General features: G+C 40.0%; 1 protein-coding gene across 2 annotated transcripts in view; it reads left to right on the top strand.

The window, feature by feature from the left end:
• The window catches only part of Smg1 (SMG1, nonsense mediated mRNA decay associated PI3K related kinase), a 101,809-nt gene that overhangs the window by 60,602 nt on the left and 21,280 nt on the right, over positions 1-19,927 (top strand). For both annotated transcript variants that reach the window (XM_087592724.1, NM_001427295.1), the window contains 19 exon segments: positions 1,280-1,528; positions 2,675-2,959; positions 4,441-4,585; positions 4,697-4,835; positions 6,038-6,268; positions 6,417-6,594; positions 7,078-7,239; positions 7,793-8,010; positions 8,371-8,525; positions 10,825-11,047; positions 13,497-13,743; positions 14,116-14,345; positions 15,725-15,973; positions 16,764-16,902; positions 16,989-17,098; positions 17,223-17,441; positions 17,833-18,023; positions 18,883-19,055; positions 19,188-19,467. In XM_087592724.1, coding sequence (XP_087448850.1) covers positions 1,280-1,528; positions 2,675-2,959; positions 4,441-4,585; positions 4,697-4,835; positions 6,038-6,268; positions 6,417-6,594; positions 7,078-7,239; positions 7,793-8,010; positions 8,371-8,525; positions 10,825-11,047; positions 13,497-13,743; positions 14,116-14,345; positions 15,725-15,973; positions 16,764-16,902; positions 16,989-17,098; positions 17,223-17,441; positions 17,833-18,023; positions 18,883-19,055; positions 19,188-19,467 — 3,823 coding nt within the window.

Below are 19,927 nucleotides of genomic sequence, written 5' to 3'. Positions count from 1 at the left end.
CATTATTACAACCAAGGAGATTCTTGAGTTCAACAAGGAAAACTGAGCAGTGAATGAATGAATGTCACAGCACTATGAGTACATATGTAGACAGCTAAAAGAGCATATAACAGGAATCTCTGGTTTGACCCTAGGAGTTAATAGAAAGCTTTAGGAGGCAGTAACATTTCATCAGAAATTATTTGGGGGTAGAAAAGAGGAAGGTAGGGTGCATTACTCAGGATGTGAATGTTAGAGACCGAATAAACAAATTCCTAGGTGAGTCAGTTTGCATGAGAGAGTAGAGCTGGGTGAGATTGAGGTGGGAGGTAATGTAAGGCAGCCGTGGAAACTCCTCTTTTAGAGGGCAGTGAAAAGGGCTCAGTGGATTCTTAGGAAGAATAAAGTTCCAGGTTTACTTCTGTGTGATCACTTCAGTTGAAAGTTGGCTTGTGGATTAGAGGAAGCTAAGAGTGAGACAAAAGGACCAGCTTCCTGCTGATAAGCAAGGTACTTAGGAATGACAGTAATAGGGAAAAAAGCAAATTATTTGTAAAAGTTGTAAGTAAATTCTAATATAATTGCCATGCACCTGCTCAGGCTGTGGGCCTTTCTTTGAGAAAGAGGAAACAAGAAAAGCAGTTTCAATGTGTTACAGGGAATTCACTTAACCCACATTCCAAGGCCTTTGGAATGTAGGTGTTCACTGGCAGGTAGGACTACCTGTTCTAGGGTATAAGGTTAGGAATCATAGCAGTGGTATGGCTTTGATAGCCTCAGGATAGATTCCTTGTCCAGGGGGCAGCGAAAGGGAAAGGGGGTCTTTGACTCCTTTGACCTTTATTTATTCTTTTCCTGCTGTTTGACCAAGGTTCTATCTTTCCTTCCCTTTCCCCCTCCCCTTCCCTCTTTCCTTCCTTTTTAATGTTCACCATTTTTTAAAATGTGTTTTATTTTATGTATATGAATGGGCAGAAGATGGTGCTGTATTCCTGGAGCTGGCATGTGGGTGCTAGGAATACAAGTGCTCCTGCAAGAGTAGTAGCAAATGCTCTAAACTGACAAGCTGTCTCCAGTATCTGATGGAGGCTCTTTTCTGACAATTCAGCTATTACGAGTTAATTTCTTGTAGAGAATGATTTTCAGTTTGCTCTGCTTGGTTGTGTTTCTTCACTTAAACATTGTTATATGCTAAGTACTGTGCTGGCTGTTGAGGTTTGAGGTTAAGAGATGAAGAATATGCTTCAGAAACACCATCTGGAATTGAGAACTAATGAAACATTTTCTTCTTTCTTTCCAGAACAAACAGTACCAATTAGAAGCCATCTCATGGAACTAGGTCTGACAGCTGCAAAATTTGCTAGAAAACGGGGGAATGTGTCACTGGCAACAAGACTGTTGGCACAGTGCAGTGAGGTTCAGCTGGGAAAGACAACCACTGCCCAGGACTTAGTCCAGCATTTTAAAAAACTGTCTACTCAAGGTCAAGTGGATGAAAAATGGGGGCCTGAGCTTGATATTGAAAAAACCAAATTGTTATACACAGCAGGTTAGTTAACTATATGCATGTTTAGAAAAAATTATTTTGAGCTTTTGTAGATCGTTGCTTATTGCATGCTGGTGTTTTATAATTGATCTTTAATAGTAGTTTCCAAAAGTGTCCTCCAGTAAGAATCATAATCAATGGTCCTTGATTATGCCTGGATTCAGTTGTTTTCTTTTGGGGAATGTGGTGCACCTACTTATTTGTATTTGTAAGAGCCATGCCTACATAAAAGTTCCCTTCATGTGTATAATGTATGTGAGTGGGCCAGAGGGTGACAGTGGATGTCCTTGATTGTCATCCGTCTCACATTACAGGGGCAGGCCTTTTTCACCTGAATCCATACCCCATCTCAGAGTGCTGGGGTTACAGGCAGTCTGTCATGCCCACCTTGCATTTATGGGGATTCAAACTGTAGTCCTCAATGCTTATACAACAAGCATTTAACCCACTGTTCCATTTTCCTAGTGCCTGAATTTTTTTTATTGTTGTTATTGTTATTATGACAAGGTCTAACTTTTCTAGCTGGCCTGAAACTCAGTGTGTCAATCAGGCTGGCTTCTGCTTCCTGAGTGTTGAGTGCCTCCATGTGTCTATATGTACCACATACATATGTGCCTGATACCCACAGAGGCCAGAAGGTGCTGGATTCTCCAGAACTAGAGCTGGAGGAAGTTGTTTGTTACTTGTTTTCCAGACAGGCTTCTCTGTATAGCTTTGACTGTCCCAGAGCTTGTTCTGTAGACCAGTATAGCCTTGAACTTTACAGAGATTACCTGCCTCTGCCTCCCAAGACCTGAAATTAAAGGCATGCACCACCACCTTGAATTTATGTTTTAAAAACAGAAAAATAGGGCTGGAGAGATGGCTCAGAGGTTAAGAGCATTGACTGCTCTTCCACAGGTCCTGAGTTCAATTCCCAGCAACCACATGGTGGCTCACAACCACCTATAATCAGGTCTGGTGCCCTCTTCTGGCCTGTAGTTGTATACATGCAGGCAGAAAGCTGTATGATGTATACATAATAAATAAATAGATTTAAAAAAAAAAAAAACAAAAAAACAGAAAAATAAGTAATTACTTCATCTTGAAATAATTTTACTATTAAGGGTAAATTAGTGGTTTTATATATGTGTGTTTTTTTTCCTGTAGGCCAGTCAACACACGCAATGGAAATGTTGAGTTCTTGTGCTATATCTTTCTGCAAATCTGCGAAAGCTGAATATGCTGTGGCTAAGTCAATTCTGACCCTGGCTAAATGGGTCCAGGCAGAATGGAAAGAGATTTCGGGACAGCTGAGGCAGGTGTACCGAGCTCAGCAGCAGCAGAACCTTTCAGGCCTTTCTACTTTGTCTAGGAATATACTCGCTCTTATAGAGCTACCGTCTGCTAATACAGTGGGAGAAGAGCACCCTCGGATTGAGAGTGAGTCTACAGGTATGATTTCATTGTTTTGTTACCTTTAAAAATACCAACTTCATAAGTGTGAAAATCAATGTTTTGCTAGCTATAATTTGCCACAAAAAGTTCAACTACAAAAACTTTTTGCCTGGCAGTAACTTATTGTTGTGTGTCTAATCTTTCAGATGCAGGTTGCTTTCCTGACTTAGAGGGGTATTTTTACCTTGATTCATGAAGGAGTGTTAGGAACAACAGACATGTAGCAATAGCTTATGTTACATTACATTTGGTTGTTGGAACATAGAAAGCTTCAAGTTTCTTATTCTGTCTGATACTAACAAAGTTAATTGGTCAAGAAATAGGTGGATGGATGATTCATCTAAACATTTTGTTTTTGAGAGGGAGAGGGTGTGAGAGATTGAACCCAGGCCCTTGGGTATGCATGCCTGGCCAGTGCTCTACTGTCACGATACTCCCCAGTTTCTGCTTTGTTTGTTTTGAGTTGTTTCTCTCTCTCTCTCTCTCTCTCTCTCTCTCTCTCTCTCTCTCTCTCTCTCTCTCTCTTTTTTTTTTTTGAGATACAGCCTTCCTATGTAGATCCAGCTGGCCTGGGACTTGTTATGTAGGCCATACTGGCCTCAAACTCAGAGGTCCCCCTGCCTCTCTTGCCCAACTGCTGGGATTAAAGGACTATGCCACCACACAAACCAGCTTTATATATTTTTTTGAGACAGTATCTTCCTACGGAGCCTAGCTGGTTTTACACTCAAAATTTTCCTTCTTGACTTTCCTAAATGCTGAGTTAGGGGGAGGTGGTACTGTCTTGTGTGTTTGTGTATTTTACTGGTTATAGACTCTGAGCCTCATGTATGCAACAGTTTGGGACATAACTAATCTTTTACCTGACACAGGAGAACACACCTCTATTTTGTTGTGCTGAAGCTTGGTTTAAATTACATTTTGTTTTTGTTGTGCACTAGTTTTTAAAAATTAATTCTAATGTATGTATTAACCAGGTCTTGATATTCCTAAGAAGTAGGTCTTAAAATCAGTGTATGTCAAGGCATATGAATTCACTAAACCAGGCAGTTTTCACTATGTAGGATAGAACTAAAGATCTGTTGATTCTGTGGGTCTCCTTGGTATGCTTATCACTTCTTCATTGTTTTTCCAAATGTTTAAAATGATTCTATTCATGAGGGAATAGAATCCTCAAAAGCAGGATGTAAGACATTCTATAGCATGTCTGACACCTGAGCTGTTGCTAGAGATTAGTATCATTAAAGGTACAGATGTGTCCACAGATGTTTATGTAAGCTGATGGGAGAGACTGATGTCTTTTAATATAGTCACATTGCAGAAAAGTATCCAAATTTTGGCCATAACAAATTATGTACTGTGATAATGTTGGTCTTATTGCTTGTTTACAAATAATAGAGTCTTAACAGGTCAACAGGATAGCATTAGACGTTTGTGAATGTAATGCTGAACTCTTGTTATTTTCCCTATCGTGGCAGTGCATATTGGAGTTGGAGAACCTGACTTCATTTTGGGACAGTTGTATCACCTGTCTTCAGTGCAGGCACCTGAAGTAGCCAAATCTTGGGCAGCATTGGCTAGTTGGGCTTATAGGTGGGGCAGAAAGGTGGTTGACAATGCCAGGTATGTATGTTTCAATGTGCAGTTGATATAACCCTCTGCAAAATGGAGATATAAAATGTCATTGGGAGAGTTTGCTAGCTGAAATATTTGATGACTTGTTTATTTTTATAGTCAGGGAGAAGGTGTTCGTCTGTTGCCTAGAGAAAAATCTGAAGTTCAAAATCTGCTTCCAGATACTATAACTGAAGAAGAGAAAGAGAGAATATATGGTATTCTTGGACAAGCAGTATGTCGGCCAGCAGGAATTCAGGCAAGGAAAACAGGATACAGTGGATCTGGGGGAGTAGTTCCAAGATTCCTGTTGCAACTCACAGTTTTTGAGGGAATTGGCTACTTTATTAAATAGTGAATGAGGTTTAGGCTGTTTGTGTTGCAAATAAAATATCCTGACTTTTAAGATGACCTAAAGTTGTCTTTTTCCTAAAATCATTTCTTTTTTTTCTGGAGCTGAGGACTGAACCCAAGACCTTGGGCTTGCTAGGCAAGCGCTCTACCACTGAGCTAAATCCCAACCCCAAAATCATAATTTTTTAAGAAATAGTGTGATTTCTTAGGGTCCTGTTGAAAATTAAGTTCATTTTATGTAAATCTAATTTCTCTTAATTACTCTTTCTATCTGAAGTTAGGTTCTTGAGGGGAAAAGTAAGGCTTTTTACAAGACTACCTGGGAACATCTATGGGGAGATATTCTCACCCCCATCCCTATCCCTGGTCTATGCACATGCATTTAAGATTAAACAAATGGGGCTGGAGAGGTAGCTCAGCTGTTAAGAGCACTGAGTGCTGTTCTTTCAGAGGTCATGAGTTCAGTTCCCAGCAACTCAAGGTGGCTTATAACCATCTGTATAACGGGATCTGATGCCTTCTTCTGGCATGTCTGATGACAGTGACAGTGTACCCACATACATGAAATAAACAAACCTTTAAAAAATTAAATAAATTACATTGGACAGTGTTTTCCTTCTCCTCAAAGTGTCCTATAAGTTTTACAGTTTTACAGTTCTATAACTGTTGAATGTGTAGATGCAGTAGCCAAAGGTGTGGGGTTGTGGGTTTTTTTTTTTTAAAGTTAAATTCTCTTGATTGAATTCTATTCTAAAAATTGTATCCATGAGTCTCTGTTAAAAATATTTTAAGGTGCATTCAAAATATTGTAAATAGAGTAGTGTTTGTTGCTCATGTTCTGTTTCACATCCCTTGAACAGATATTTTTTCTACAGGCAGAATATTATATTGTACTTTAGTTAAAAACAGAAAATCCAACAGTCTTTAATCTTTGCCTTACTGGCTGTGTTAATAAGCAATATCATAAAGAGAAGCTTACCAACGATTTTAGTATTTGGAGTTATTTAGTGTATCATATATGGGAAAAATGTCTCCATGTGATAGTCAGATCATGTATCTTCCTTCCTTTTCATGTTAAGTATTATTCTGTGTTTATATTTTCTTTAGGATGAAGATATAACACTACAGATAACAGAGAGTGAAGATAATGAGGATGATGACATGGTCGATGTTATCTGGCGGCAGTTAATATCAAGCTGTCCCTGGCTTTCTGAACTGGATGAAAATGCAACGGAAGGTGTTATTAAAGTGTGGAGGAAAGTTGTGGACAGAATCTTCAGCCTGTACAAATTGTCTTGCAGTGCATATTTTACTTTCCTTAAGCTGAATGCTGGTCAGGTAGGTGGGGATTCTAAGGGAATTCATTTGGAATTTCTTTTCTTTTTTTCTTTTTTTTCGGAGCTGGGGACCGAACCCAGTGGAATTTCTTTTCTATAGAGGAAGAGTAGCAGAAATGTTTTTCTTATCCCTTTAATTGTTCACTTAGGTTCTGTTAGATGAGGATGACCCCAGGCTCCATTTAAGTCACAGAGCTGAGCAGAGCACTGATGATGTGATTGTGATGGCTACCCTGCGACTGCTCAGATTGCTAGTGAAGCATGCTGGTGAGCTTCGGCAGTATCTGGAACATGGCTTGGAGACAACCCCTACTGCTCCATGGAGAGGTAATGGCCTAAATAAAATGCCCTGTTGAGTAAATGTTTCTGAGTGGGATAGAAATAGTTTCTCTGTTCTCTGTATTTGAAAATGTTAGTGAACAGCCATACTGATTAATAGGACTACCTGACTATTTGGTGTCTCATGAAAACCTCTCCTCTTTCCTACCTTGTAGAGAGCTGAGAGGCTAGAAGGCAGAAACTATTCATTATCAAAAATCAGTTTTGGAGAGGGTGGTGAAATAAGTGTAACCCTTTGTCACAGTAAGATCTGCCTTCTTCAAGGCAGATGTTAAACATTAGTCAGTGCTTTCATTCCTCTTGAGTGTGATTACAGATGCAAATCAAGAATGATTTCATATGGGCCTTTGCTACCTCAGGGGGAACTTTGGTGCCTTTAAAGATCTGTGCTGATGCTGACATAATTAGGTTTTATCCTTTTGCATTCCTAAAATTCATAGGTCTTATTAACTTTGCTTTCTTTTCCTGAAGGAATTATTCCACAGCTTTTCTCACGCTTAAACCACCCTGAAGTGTATGTACGCCAGAGTATTTGTAACCTCCTTTGCCGTGTAGCCCAAGATTCCCCTCACCTCATATTGTATCCTGCAATAGTAGGAACCATATCACTTAGCAGTGAATCCCAGGCTTCAGGTATGCAACATTAAAATATATTTATTTATTTGCAACAAAGTCTGACTGTATCACCCTCAGTGGCCTGGTATTCATTATATAGAACAGACTGGCTTTGCACTCACAGAGTGTTGGGGTTAAAGACAGGTGTTCCTTTTTCCAGCTAAAATTTTGCTGCTTTAAATTATTTTACAAGTAATTTTTAAGTGTCTTTTTAGGTGATGTGTTCCAAAGTTGAGGGTATGTAGTTTTGTTTTTTTTTTTTATTAGTAATGGCTCTGACTTACTGAAGTAGCTACTATGTGTCTATGCGTTTTGCATGTTATTACTCCTTACTATATACTTCAGGAGCTTAGCATGGAGCTATTTAAGGTAAACATTAGAGAATGCTCTATATACTCTAGGGAGGCTTCTTGTTTGCTTACCATCTTCCCCCAGCTTTCCTCCTATAGTTTACAGTATTTATAAACATCAGAACATCATAATCTTAAGCTCATGCACAGTTCTGTGATGTAGAGTCCCCTTTTATTCCATACCTAGTGTGCGCATGTATTCCTGTTGTATCCCACTGTAGGAAATAAGTATTCCTCTGCAATCCCAACTTTACTTGGAAATATTCAAGGAGAAGAACTGCTGGTTTCTGAATGTGAAGGAGGAAGTCCTCCTGCTTCTCAGGATAGCAACAAAGATGAACCTAAAAGTGGTTTAAATGAAGATCAGGCCATGATGCAGGATTGCTACAGCAAAATTGTAGATAAACTATCCTCTGCAAATCCAACGATGGTTTTACAGGTACAAAAAAATTGATTTGTTTGTTATAAAGTAGTAGTCATTGCAAACCCCTACCCCCAAATCTTTTTTTTTTTTTTTTTTTTGGTTCTTTTTTTCGGAGCTGGGGACCGAACCCAGGGCCTTGCACTTCCTAGGTAAGCGCTCTACCACTGAGCTAAATCCCCAGCCCCCCTACCCCCAAATCTTAAAGCTAATATCTCTTAGGAGAATCATATCAGAGAACCAAAGCGTTACAAATATTGGAATTGGTCTCACTAATCTATATTGATGGCGCTGATGATGAATTTTTGAGAAATGAGCATTACCTCTGTATTAATTGGATGCTGTCTTGTGAGCCATGTGGATGTGTTGTGTCTGCAGGTCCAGATGCTTGTGGCAGAGCTACGTAGGGTCACTGTACTCTGGGATGAGCTCTGGCTGGGAGTTTTGTTACAGCAGCATATGTACGTCCTGAGGCGAATTCAGCAGCTGGAGGATGAGGTGAAGAGAGTCCAGAACAACAACACCTTGCGCAAGTATGTCTTCACTCCTCTGCTGGAAAGATGAAGCTGCTGCTTTTGTATTTTAGATTTATTTGTTTTATGTGTGTGAGTGTTTGCCTGCTGGCATGTATGTGTACCACATGTATACCCGATGCCTATGGAAGTCAGGAGAGAGCATTGGATCCCCTGGAACTGGAGTTAAGAATGGTTGTGAGCTGCCATGTGGGTGCTGGGAACGGAATCTGGATCCTATGTAAGAGCAGCTGGTGCTCTTAACTACTGAACCATCTTTCCAGTGCTCTCCCTACTTTTTTTGGTTAATGTGTTAATCAGCACATCAAAGTTCATAGTCTTAACCATTTTGAGTTCTGGCAGTACAGTGCCTTCATTACAACTACTGCTAGAATCATGTCCAATTTCAGATAGGCCCTGTACTTAGTAATAAACTGTTTGCCTCTCATTATCTCTAGTTCTTGCTCTTCCTTTATGAACTGTCCTGCTTTAGGTGTCTCATATCAGTGGAATCATATTCTTTTGTAACTTTTTCATTTAACCCTAGGTTTTCAAGGTTTGCCTTGCTATATAGCATGGATCTGTTTCTTTTCATGATTATGAACAGTTCTGCATTGTATAGATTTTCCAGATTAGGAAAAATTTATCATGTATATATGCTGGGCATATCTATGTCATTGGAAAACGTACACAGTTGGGTTTCCTTTTACCATGTGGGTCTTGGATAAGCCTGAAAACTTTTGGTTATCAGCAAATACTCAACTGAGCCACAGTGTCAGCCTCATAAACCAGAATTTTACTCTTGATTCATCTCTTAGAGACTTGGGTTTGTTTTTAGCTGTGTGAACAAGCTGTTCTGAACCTTGGTGTGCAGTAACTGACTGAGTCCTTGGATTATTTTGTACGTTACTTGGTAAATTTGCTGACAAATGTGATTATCTCTTTAAGCCAAGGAATGTTTCCCATAAAGATTGTGCCATTTTATGTTCCTATTTTCAATGCACGAGGATTCTGATTTTGTCCTATCTTTGCAAACATTTAATTGTATGCTTGTATATATTATGTATGGTGTGTATACATGCACACCATGGCCTTTAGGTTAGAGGCCTAGAGGTTAGAGGACAATTTTGGGTGTTGGGCCTCATCTTCCACCTTATTTAAGGTAGAATCCCCCAGTCCCACCCGCTTTCTGCTGTATGCATAAGGCTAATTGATCCATGAGCTACTGGGGGTTCCGCTTTCACTACCAAGTATCTCTTGTCATGTGTTGAGATTACAGGCATTCTCACCACTTTTTCTGCCTTTTACATGACTTCTGAGGATTCTAATTCAAAGCCTCATGCTTGTGTGGTAGACTCTTACCTACAGAGCCATTTCTCAGCCAACAAGCGGCAGTTTTCTGGATTTTTGTTCACAGTCTCATGTATGCTAAGTTGTATCTCATTGTAGTTTTGATTTGTGTTTTCTTACTGAGTATTAAGCTCAATGGGAGGAGAGGAAGGCCCTTATTACTGCTAAAGGCTCAATGCCCCAGTGTCGGGGTCAGCAGGAGGGAGTGGGTAGGTTGGGGGGCACCGTCATGGAGGCAGGGATGGGGGGCTGAGATGGGGGTTTCTGGAGGGGAAACCGAGAGGGGGGTGGGTGACATTTGAAATGCAAATAAAGAAAATATCCAAGAAAAGGAAAGGAAAGGAAATGGAAAAAAATTCTGGGTAAGACCTTGCAAGCATTTGCCACTATTTTCAGTCATCAGTTTGGTCTGTATGGTACCATATTCAAGGAATCACAGTTAGATCTCTTGTAAAGATCCCTTTCCCTTATGCTTTGGATAAGGAGTTTGGTAGTTGTAATTTTTCTGCATCTGGATATCTGGTTCATTTTACATTGTCTTTGCTTATGATTAAGATTAGGGCTCAGGGCTGGAGAGATGGCTCAGCGGTTAAGAGCACCCGACTGCTCTTCCAGAGGTCATGAGTTCAATTCCCAGCAACCACATGGTGGCTCACAACCATCTGTAAAGAGATCCGATGCCCTCTTCTGGTGTGTCTGAAGACAGCTACAGTGTACTTATATATAATAAATAAATAAAATAAATCTTTAAAAAAAAAAAGATTAGGGCTCAGATCATTTTCACTAACACACCTGAAAGTCAAAGCAGTCTTACTGATTTTTTTTTTCAAAACAGCAATAGGTAATAAGTTATTTGTCAGTATTTTACTTCTGTTTTTTGATACTGTTTACTCAACAATTGATACATTTAAATTATGTTTATATAAAACTTTTAATAAATAAATTTTTGAATGAAAATGTCTTTGGTCAGAGAAGAGAAAATTGCCATCATGCGAGAGAAGCACACAGCACTGATGAAGCCCATCGTGTTTGCTTTGGAGCACGTGCGGAGCATCACTGCTGCCCCTGCAGAGACCCCTCATGAAAAGTGGTTTCAGGATAACTATGGTGATGCCATTGACAATGCCCTTGAAAAACTAAAGACCCCATCCAACCCTGCCAAGCCTGGAAGCAGCTGGATTCCATTTAAAGAGGTACAAAGCAGTTTTAAAAGTGCAGTTATAGGGGTTGGGGATTTAGCTCAGTGGTAGAGCGCTTGCCTAGCGAGCGCAAGACCCTGGGTTCGGTCCCCAGCTCCGAAAAAAAGAAAAGAAAAGAAAAAAAAAAAAAAAAAGTGCAGTTACTGTGGAATGTTCCCCATGAAACACAAACTTAAAACAGCATGCTGACCTTGGAACTTAAGATGAAAGTTTTATAAGCCTACTGAAGTTATCTTGTTTTATTTACTGGTCAAGAAAGTGGAGAGTGGGGACTGGAAGGCAGGGAGGATGGCAAACACTGTGCCTGTATATACTAGGCATATCCTGTAAGGCATTAGCCTTAGCTGCTGTTTTGCATTCTCATAGGAGATAAGGAAGTTGAAGTTTTTTGCCTATAGTTGTTAAGGGGACAAGTAATTATTTCTAATAGTTTTCAGGCTTAGCATCGCAAATTTGAAATGCTCCAAAAATCTAGAACTTTTGGAGTAATACTCAGGTTTTTTGATTTACAGTAATGAAAATGCTCTCTGAAGTAATAAGATGGATCCATACTGACCTGTTTTGTCATCAGTATAGTAATTTGTTGATTGGGATGATTTGTGGAGTCAGATATTTGAGAATCTTTGTCTTGTTCTCCTTAATTCTGTTGGTCTTTGTGGTCCTTTTCTTTCATAGCACTGGCACCACCATCAGTCAGAGGAACTTTGTATCATATTTTTTCTTGTTTTTCTCCTTTTTCTGACACTTAGGGTTTTAGCTGGTTTCTTTGTTGGGCTTTACTACCATGGAAACAAGAAAACATTAATCTAAACAGACGTAGGGACAAAATGCATACAGCTTCAGTAAATGAAAACTGCTTACTCATTGGGCATGGCAGTTGCTCATACCCTTAATCCCAGCACTTGGGAATAGGACGCAGACAGATCTTTGAGTTCAAGGCCAGCCTGGTCTACAAAATGAGTTCTAGAATATCTAGGGATGACAACAGAGAACTCTGTCTGGGAGGGAAAAAGAGAAAGAAGAAAAGAAAATAAAATCCTGAAATACTAGACAAGAAAACTAATACAAACTATGGTGCTTCCTTTTGGTTTAGTTTGGTTTTCTGAGACAAGGTTTCTCTGTGTAGGCCTAGCTGTCCTGAAACTCCCTCTGTAGTCCAAGTAAGCCTCAAACTCATACAGAATCACCCACCTCTGCCTCCCAAGTGCTGGGATTGAAGATATATGCCAACATATCGAGCTCACTATGGTGTTTCTTATGCCCAGTCAGCTTATGACCAGGTTTTTGTGGTTCATGGCCAGTTTCCTACTTGCTTTTATTAGCTAAAAACCTGGAGATGTGTCATTGAGAAAAGTTTTTAAGATTAAAGTTTAGGTGGTTAAGAGATGCTCTCCCAAAGGACGTGGACTTAATTCCTATCACCCACGTGACAGCTCACAACTGTCTATACAATTCCAGTTCCAGGGGGCCTGACATTTTCATAGAGACATACAGGCAGCAAAACATCCATTCACATAAAATGCTAATCTTTTTATTTAAAGTTGTAGTCTGCTGTTGCATGTTGATAGCATTGGCTGTCAAACCTAAGGGGCCTTGTATTTTAGTTGAGCACTCTTAACATTCCTGAATCTCTGGATTTTTCCATCCCTGCTCCATGTTTGACTTAATGTAGTCTCTTTATGTGAACACGCTAGTTTGTTACCTTGATTAAGGGGAGATTTTCCAGGTTTTTTAATTTATAAACATCTTACTGAAAATTGTTTATATATTAGTTTTTTAATTAGATATACATTAGCTATAAACAGGGATAGAGCTGTGCTTGACTCTTTGTTCCCCTGGGATAGATCTGTGGGTGATACATTCTTTGCTCCCTGTGGTATAAAGCATTGTGGTCTCATGTTTTTTTCATATTTCAGTTGGTCAGCTTTAAACTGTTACTTCTGTTAAAATACTTTCTGGTACAGTGTGTTGTCTGTTGTGCTCTTTAGTTCTGTACAACCTCTTATAAATTCATGATAGAGCTGTTTTTTCTTATACTTTTGTATCAGTAACTTTGCAGCTGGTGTCCCAAGGCTGTATCTGCTGTTGTCCTATGGCAAAATTGATTTGCTGATGCATAGCCCACGGCTTCATAGACCTCTGTGGTCTCCCATGAGTCCTCTTGATTCTCTTATTTTATTTGGTCCAAAGGGGGTGTTGTCTTAGCAAAGTAATCACATACAACATTAGCACAGCACTCCCTACTTTAAGGGTGGTCTGCATCCCTAGCATCAAATCAAACATAGGAACTGGAGCAGCAGGTGTATAGTGGGGGTGATTGGGTTTACCTTTATGCCAAGAATAGTGAGAAGAAAATGTGTTATATATACCAGAATGCAGACTTGTTTTTTTTTTTTTTTTTTTTTGTTTTGTTTTGGTTTGGTTTTTTGCCCTTTGAATATAGATAATGCTGAGTTTGCAACAGAGAGCGCAGAAACGAGCAAGCTACATCTTGCGACTTGATGAGATCAGTCCTTGGTTGGCTGCCATGACTAACACTGAAATTGCACTCCCTGGAGAAGTCTCTGCCAGAGACACTGTGACAATTCACAGTGTGGGTGGAACTATCACTATCTTACCAACTAAAACCAAGCCCAAGAAACTCCTCTTTCTTGGATCAGATGGAAAGAGCTATCCTTACCTTTTCAAAGGTAGAGCTAAAACTAAGTTGTATTTTTAAGACAAGCGTGTGACTGTTAATGGTATGTGTGTCCATGTGAGTGTGCATGCATATTAGGATAGGACTGCTGTAGATGAAATTCTGTATTGTGTCCTATGTGATTTTGAATGATTGGTTGGCTGCATGTCACAATGTTTCACTCTGCATCTTGCTTATGAACTTATATAACCAGATCAACTGAGTACAACTCAGTGTTAAAAACTAGTTCTAAATACCATCAAATTCAACTTGCTGTTGTTCTGCAGTCTGCCTACTGTGTTCATGCTAACTGAAAATGTAAGAAGTAGTGTACTCCCACATACATTTGTCACTTATAAGGCTAATTTTGATTTTGAATTCATAGGTCTAGAAGATTTGCATCTGGATGAGAGAATCATGCAGTTTTTATCTATTGTGAATACTATGTTTGCTACAATTAATCGGCAGGAAACACCCCGATTCCATGCACGGCACTATTCTGTAACACCACTGGGGACGAGATCGGGGCTGATCCAGTGGGTGGATGGAGCCACACCATTGTTCGGGCTTTACAAACGATGGCAACAGCGGGAGGCTGCCTTACAAGCACAAAAGGTTTGATAAAATTCAAGCCCACTGTGTTCTTACTGGACTATGTATGAACAAGTGTGTATCAGGGCAATCTTAGTGACTGTGTGATGTGTGACATATGTATATGCAAATAATGGGTTAGAGTAGGCAAGAGTTGATGCCCTTACTAAGTGGTGGTGAGGAACACTTTCTTGAAAAGTAGTTTTAAAACATATGTAGTTGCTAATTGCTCAGAAGTTTGATATTTCACATCTTAAATGCTCTTAAGAGTTTTGAGTTAAATTTATAAATAAAATGCTTTGAAACCTAGCTTGTTTTCAATATTTAAATAAGAACATTGACTTATTGGTCACTATTGTACCTTTTTTGTACCTTCCTGTGAATTTTTTTTTTTTTTGTTCTTTTTTTCGGAGCTGGGGACCGAACCCAGGGCCTTGCGCTTCCTAGGCAAGCGCTCTACCACTGAGCTAAATCCCCAACCCCTATAATAAATGGATCCATCTTTTTTTTTTTTTTTTTTTTTTTTTTGGTTCTTTTTTTCGGAGCTGGGGACCGAACCCAGGGCCTTGCGCTTCCTAGGTAAGCGCTCTACCACTGAGCTAAATCCCCAGCCCCACCTGTGAATTTTAAAATTTGAATTTAGTCAACTACCTGTGAAATTTATATGTGAAGCAGCAGAACTGAGTAGGAGGTCAAGGTCTAGCCAAGGACATTGTACAGGCAGTTAGTAAAAAAGCTGATGGAGCTTGAAAAGAATCCTGCTTCTCTTCATTTTTCAATGTATTTTTGTTGCGCTTGGGAATCTAATTCCATGGCCCCAAGAATGCCAGACATTCCTGTACCTTCAGCCTGGGAAGCTAAGTTTCAAAAGCAAGCAGGAATCTATAATCCAGTTATCAAAGAATAAGTTAAAGAGCTTAAGGAGCTGTCCTGACTTTGTGGAGCATGTTTCTTAATAGCTATGTTTATTTCATACTGAGTAAATCATCAGTGAAGAATGAAAATATGCACTAGTGGATTATGCCTTTAAAAGTGAATTGCGAGGGTTGGGGATTTAGCTCAGTGGTAGAGTGCTTGCCTAGCAAGCGCAAGGCCCTGGGTTCGGTCCCCAGCTCCGGAAAAAAAAAAGGTGAATTGCGTTATAAATTATAGATTGGATTTTAAGTTGGACCTCAAGGAACCTTAGGGAGAATCCAATCTTTAAACAGACTCAGTCACAAGAAAGGCAAGATAAATAGTCCAGAAGAATTTTACTTTTGATTTTGCTTTGTTTTTTAAATATAAAATGTAGCCAGTCAAGTAGAGAATGCTATGAAAAAAAAATCAGTTTTAAAAAAAATACTTTATAGTTTTTGTCTTTCCTTAAGTAAAATTAATCTTTTCTTTTAAAAAAAAATTTTAAGGCCCAAGATTCCTACCAGACTCCTCAGAATCCCAGCATTGTACCGCGTCCTAGTGAACTTTACTATAGTAAAATTGGTCCTGCTTTGAAAACAGTTGGCCTTAGCCTGGATGTGTCAAGGAGGGATTGGCCCCTCCATGTGATGAAGGCAGTGTTGGAGGAGTTAATGGAGGCCACACCCCCAAACCTTCTGGCCAAAGAACTCTGGTCATCTTGCACCACTCCCGATGAGTGGTGGAGAGTCACACAGGTATGCAGCAGGTGGGGTTAGGTGTCACCAATATTACCTGACTTTGATCAGATTTCTCTTTGTTAGTCTTTCTCGTCTCTCTCCCTCCTTCCAGACCTTGCAGTCAATTCCTATACTTGAGAGTTAGACAGGTGTGGCAGTGGTTGTTAGGGAAGGGTAGTGGGGAATGATGGGTAAAATTAAAAAGTAAATATGAAAAGAGCTGAAGTTTATAGATCTCAACACTCAGGAGGCAGAGGCAGGCAGATATCTGTTAAAGGCCAGCCTGGTCTCCATAGTTCCAGACCAGCCTGTCTAGGGGGAAAACAAAACAGAAACTATCCACATTATTCTTGAACCTGGAGAGGGGCCTTAGAGTCTAAGAGTATGTACTACTCTTTCAGAGGACCCAAGTTTGGTTCCATCACCCATATCTGGGAGTTCACATTTGCCTGTTAGTTTGGCTCTGAGGGATTCAATGCCTTTTTAAATGGCCTTCTCTGGACTGCACCAGTGTACACCTGTCTGTTCACATAGACACATAATTAAAAATTGAACAAATTGTCTTTAGCAACAATAACTTCCCCCCGCCCCCAAGCATTCATGATACTCCTTAAATCTCAATGTTAAATGCTCCTTATATTACAGAGCCTGGGTAGCCATGTGCAGCAGTCTTAAGGAGTGTTTTGTGTGATTATTAGTTTATTTTGGAACAAGGGAGTAGGATTATAGAGTTGTATTGACCCGAGATCATCTAGTGCCTGTTGGAGGAAGATTGGCCCGTGATGCTTACCTGCTTCCTTCTCCTTAGTCCTATGCAAGATCCACCGCTGTCATGTCTATGGTTGGCTACATAATTGGCCTTGGAGACAGACATCTGGATAACGTCCTCATAGATATGACAACTGGAGAAGTAGTTCACATAGATTATAATGTTTGCTTTGAAAAAGGTAAGATGAAATGGACTTCTACATTTATTTGAAGGTCAGGCTATTTTGGTGTTAAGGGCAAAAATAAAATGATTTGTCTTTTTAAGGTAAAAGCCTTAGAGTTCCTGAGAAAGTGCCTTTTCGAATGACACAAAACATTGAAACAGCACTGGGTGTAACTGGAGTAGAAGGTGTTTTTAGGCTTTCCTGTGAGCAGGTATGCCTTTCTTCTTCTATTATGTAGTGTGACTGTTTAAGGAGCAAAATCCGTGGGAGGAAGTCATAAAACATTTTCATATGGAAACTTGTGTTGACTTTACTGAAATCACTTGTAAAAATAGGTTCTCCACATCATGCGACGAGGCCGAGAGACTCTGCTGACACTCTTGGAGGCTTTTGTGTATGACCCACTGGTGGACTGGACAGCCGGCGGTGAGGCTGGGTTTGCAGGTGCTGTCTATGGTGGAGGTGGCCAACAGGCCGAGAGCAAGCAGAGTAAGCGAGAGATGGAGCGTGAGATTACCCGCAGCCTCTTTTCTTCCAGAGTTGCTGAGATTAAGGTGAAGCCCAAAGATGTTATGTTACTCACTGTGTCAGCTTTTTAACAGAGCAGATGTTGAGTATGTTAGGGCTTTTCTGGGTATGAGGAATCCTTGTCATCTCTGTTAGACTGCCCTCTCACACAGACACATTCACACTCCTTTGAGTTATACCAGTGAACATTTTAAGTGGCTAATATAATAACTGAATAGCTTTTCCTCCCTTTCAGTAGTCAGAGATCTCAGACTTACTTCCTGTAGCCTGTGAATCTGTTCACTTAATGGCAGTGTATATGTAAATATTGATTGTCAAAGGTAGTACAAATCAATTTCTTAGTTGGAATTTTAGGTAAAGCAGTCCACCTAGATGTACCCTTATTTACTACCGTTCCTGATCGCAACCCTCTTCCAGGTGAACTGGTTTAAGAACCGGGATGAGATGCTAGTTGTGCTTCCCAAGCTGGACAGCAGCTTAGATGAATACCTAAGCCTGCAGGAGCAGCTGACAGATGTTGAAAAGCTGCAGGGCAAACTGCTGGAGGAAATAGAGTTTCTAGAAGGAGCTGAAGGAGTGGATCATCCATCTCGCACTCTGCAACACAGGTTGAAAATAATAATTGATTTGTGTTTCTTGATATGACTGTTACAGAGAAGTTTTGTATTTTGTGTAAACACTCTCAGTTTGAACTAGAATTTTCAGCAACTTGGCATGAATTCTGTTAATGGCCATGATTTCAAAGTACAGATACTTGTCTCTTACTTTTATTTTATTGTAGTTAATTCTGTGACTTTATTGGACAGAATTGTATATATACTGAGTGAGAGCACTTAGATTTAGAAAACCTAGGTTTTTCTCTGCTTGGTTTTCTCTCTGCTTGTGTGTGATGAGTCTTTTATTCATTTATGCTGTAGCAGTTACCTACTTCCTTGAGTTTAAAAATAAAGCATACAGGAACCAGAGAGATGGCTTAGCAGTTAACAACACTGGCTGATCGTGCCAAGGATCTGCGTTCAGTTCCCAACACACACATGCTGTCTCCCATCTATAAATTCAGTTTCAGGTGCTCTAGTCCTCTCCTCCCTTCCCCGGGCTCCTTCACATAAACTTCATGTAGTCATACACAGACATGAAAGTAATAAGTAAATAAAACTTTTAAAAACATACAGGACACAGCAGGTAACCAGTTGTTGAATATGTGCGCCTACCATTGCTAGAGGCTTTTAGTCTATAAAGATTTTTCTTCAAGAAATCTCAGACTCAGCATACCATTACTGTTTATTTGAAATGTTTTGAGCATAGTTGAAAGAATTGCAGGGTTGGAACAAACTAGAACAAGGGGACATTTGAACAGTGCCCTTGAGATTCAAAAAGAGCTATCTAGTCTAAATATTTAAAATGACCAGCCTTTTCTAGATAGAAGAAAGAGCTACAAATGACCTTTGGTTTTGGTTTCCTGATTAGATATTCTGAGCATACTCAACTACAGACCCAGCAAAGAGCTGTTCAGGAAGCAATCCAGGTGAAGCTGAATGAGTTTGAACAATGGATAACACATTATCAGGCTGCATTCAATAACTTAGAAGCAACTCAGCTTGCAAGTTTGCTTCAAGAGATAAGCACACAAATGGACCTTGGTATGTGAGCATGTGGATTCTGTCATTGTATGTTTGAGAGGATGGGAGTCTAATTTTTGAGTCTTAAAATTGAGTCTGCTTTCAATGACTACTGACTTGAAATGGTTTCATTGTGTCTGTCTTTGCTACAAGGTCCCCCAAGCTATGTTCCAGCAACAGCTTTTCTACAGAATGCTGGCCAAGCACACCTCATCAGCCAGTGTGAGCAGCTAGAGGGGGAAGTTGGTACTCTGCTGCAGCAGAGGCGCTCTGTGCTCCGTGGCTGTCTGGAACAGCTGCATCACTATGCAACTGTCGCTCTGCAGTATCCGAAAGCAATATTCCAGAAACATCGAATTGAACAGTGGAAGGCCTGGATGGAAGAGCTCATCTGCAACACCACAGTAGAACGCTGCCAAGAACTCTATAGGAAGTGAGTTGAAGGCATCTCATTCTCTTCATTTCACACTGAGGGAAGCAGGGTTGTGTTGTAAGTTGCTGTCTTAGTTAGAACTTTTTTCTGTTGCTGTGATAAAGACCATAAACAGAGCAATTTAGGGAAGAAGTGGTTAATTTACCATGTATAGTCTAGCATGAAGGAAAGCGAGGGGAGAAACTCCAGGCAGCAAACCTGGAGGCAGGAACTGATGCAGAAACTATGCAGTAAGTAGTCTTCCTAACCTGCTCAGCCTGCATTTTCATACAACTCATCCACCTGCCCATGGGCTGTGCTCTCCCCCATTAATCATTCATTAAGAAAATACCCTCCACACCTGCTTATAGGCAGGCAATCTGGTGGAGGCATTTTCTTAGGTAAAATTCTTCCTAAGTATGTTGAGGTTTGTGCCAAGTTGACAAAATGAGCTGGCGCAGTTGCATTTGCCTTTTATTTT

This window comes from Rattus norvegicus, chromosome 1 (genome assembly GCF_021556685.1).
Source record: "Rattus norvegicus strain SHRSP/BbbUtx chromosome 1, alternate assembly SHRSP_T2T, whole genome shotgun sequence".
NCBI classification, from domain to species: Eukaryota; Metazoa; Chordata; class Mammalia; order Rodentia; family Muridae; genus Rattus; species Rattus norvegicus.
Note: the sequence above shows the minus strand (reverse complement) of the source record. Positions and strands in the feature narration are given on the sequence as shown.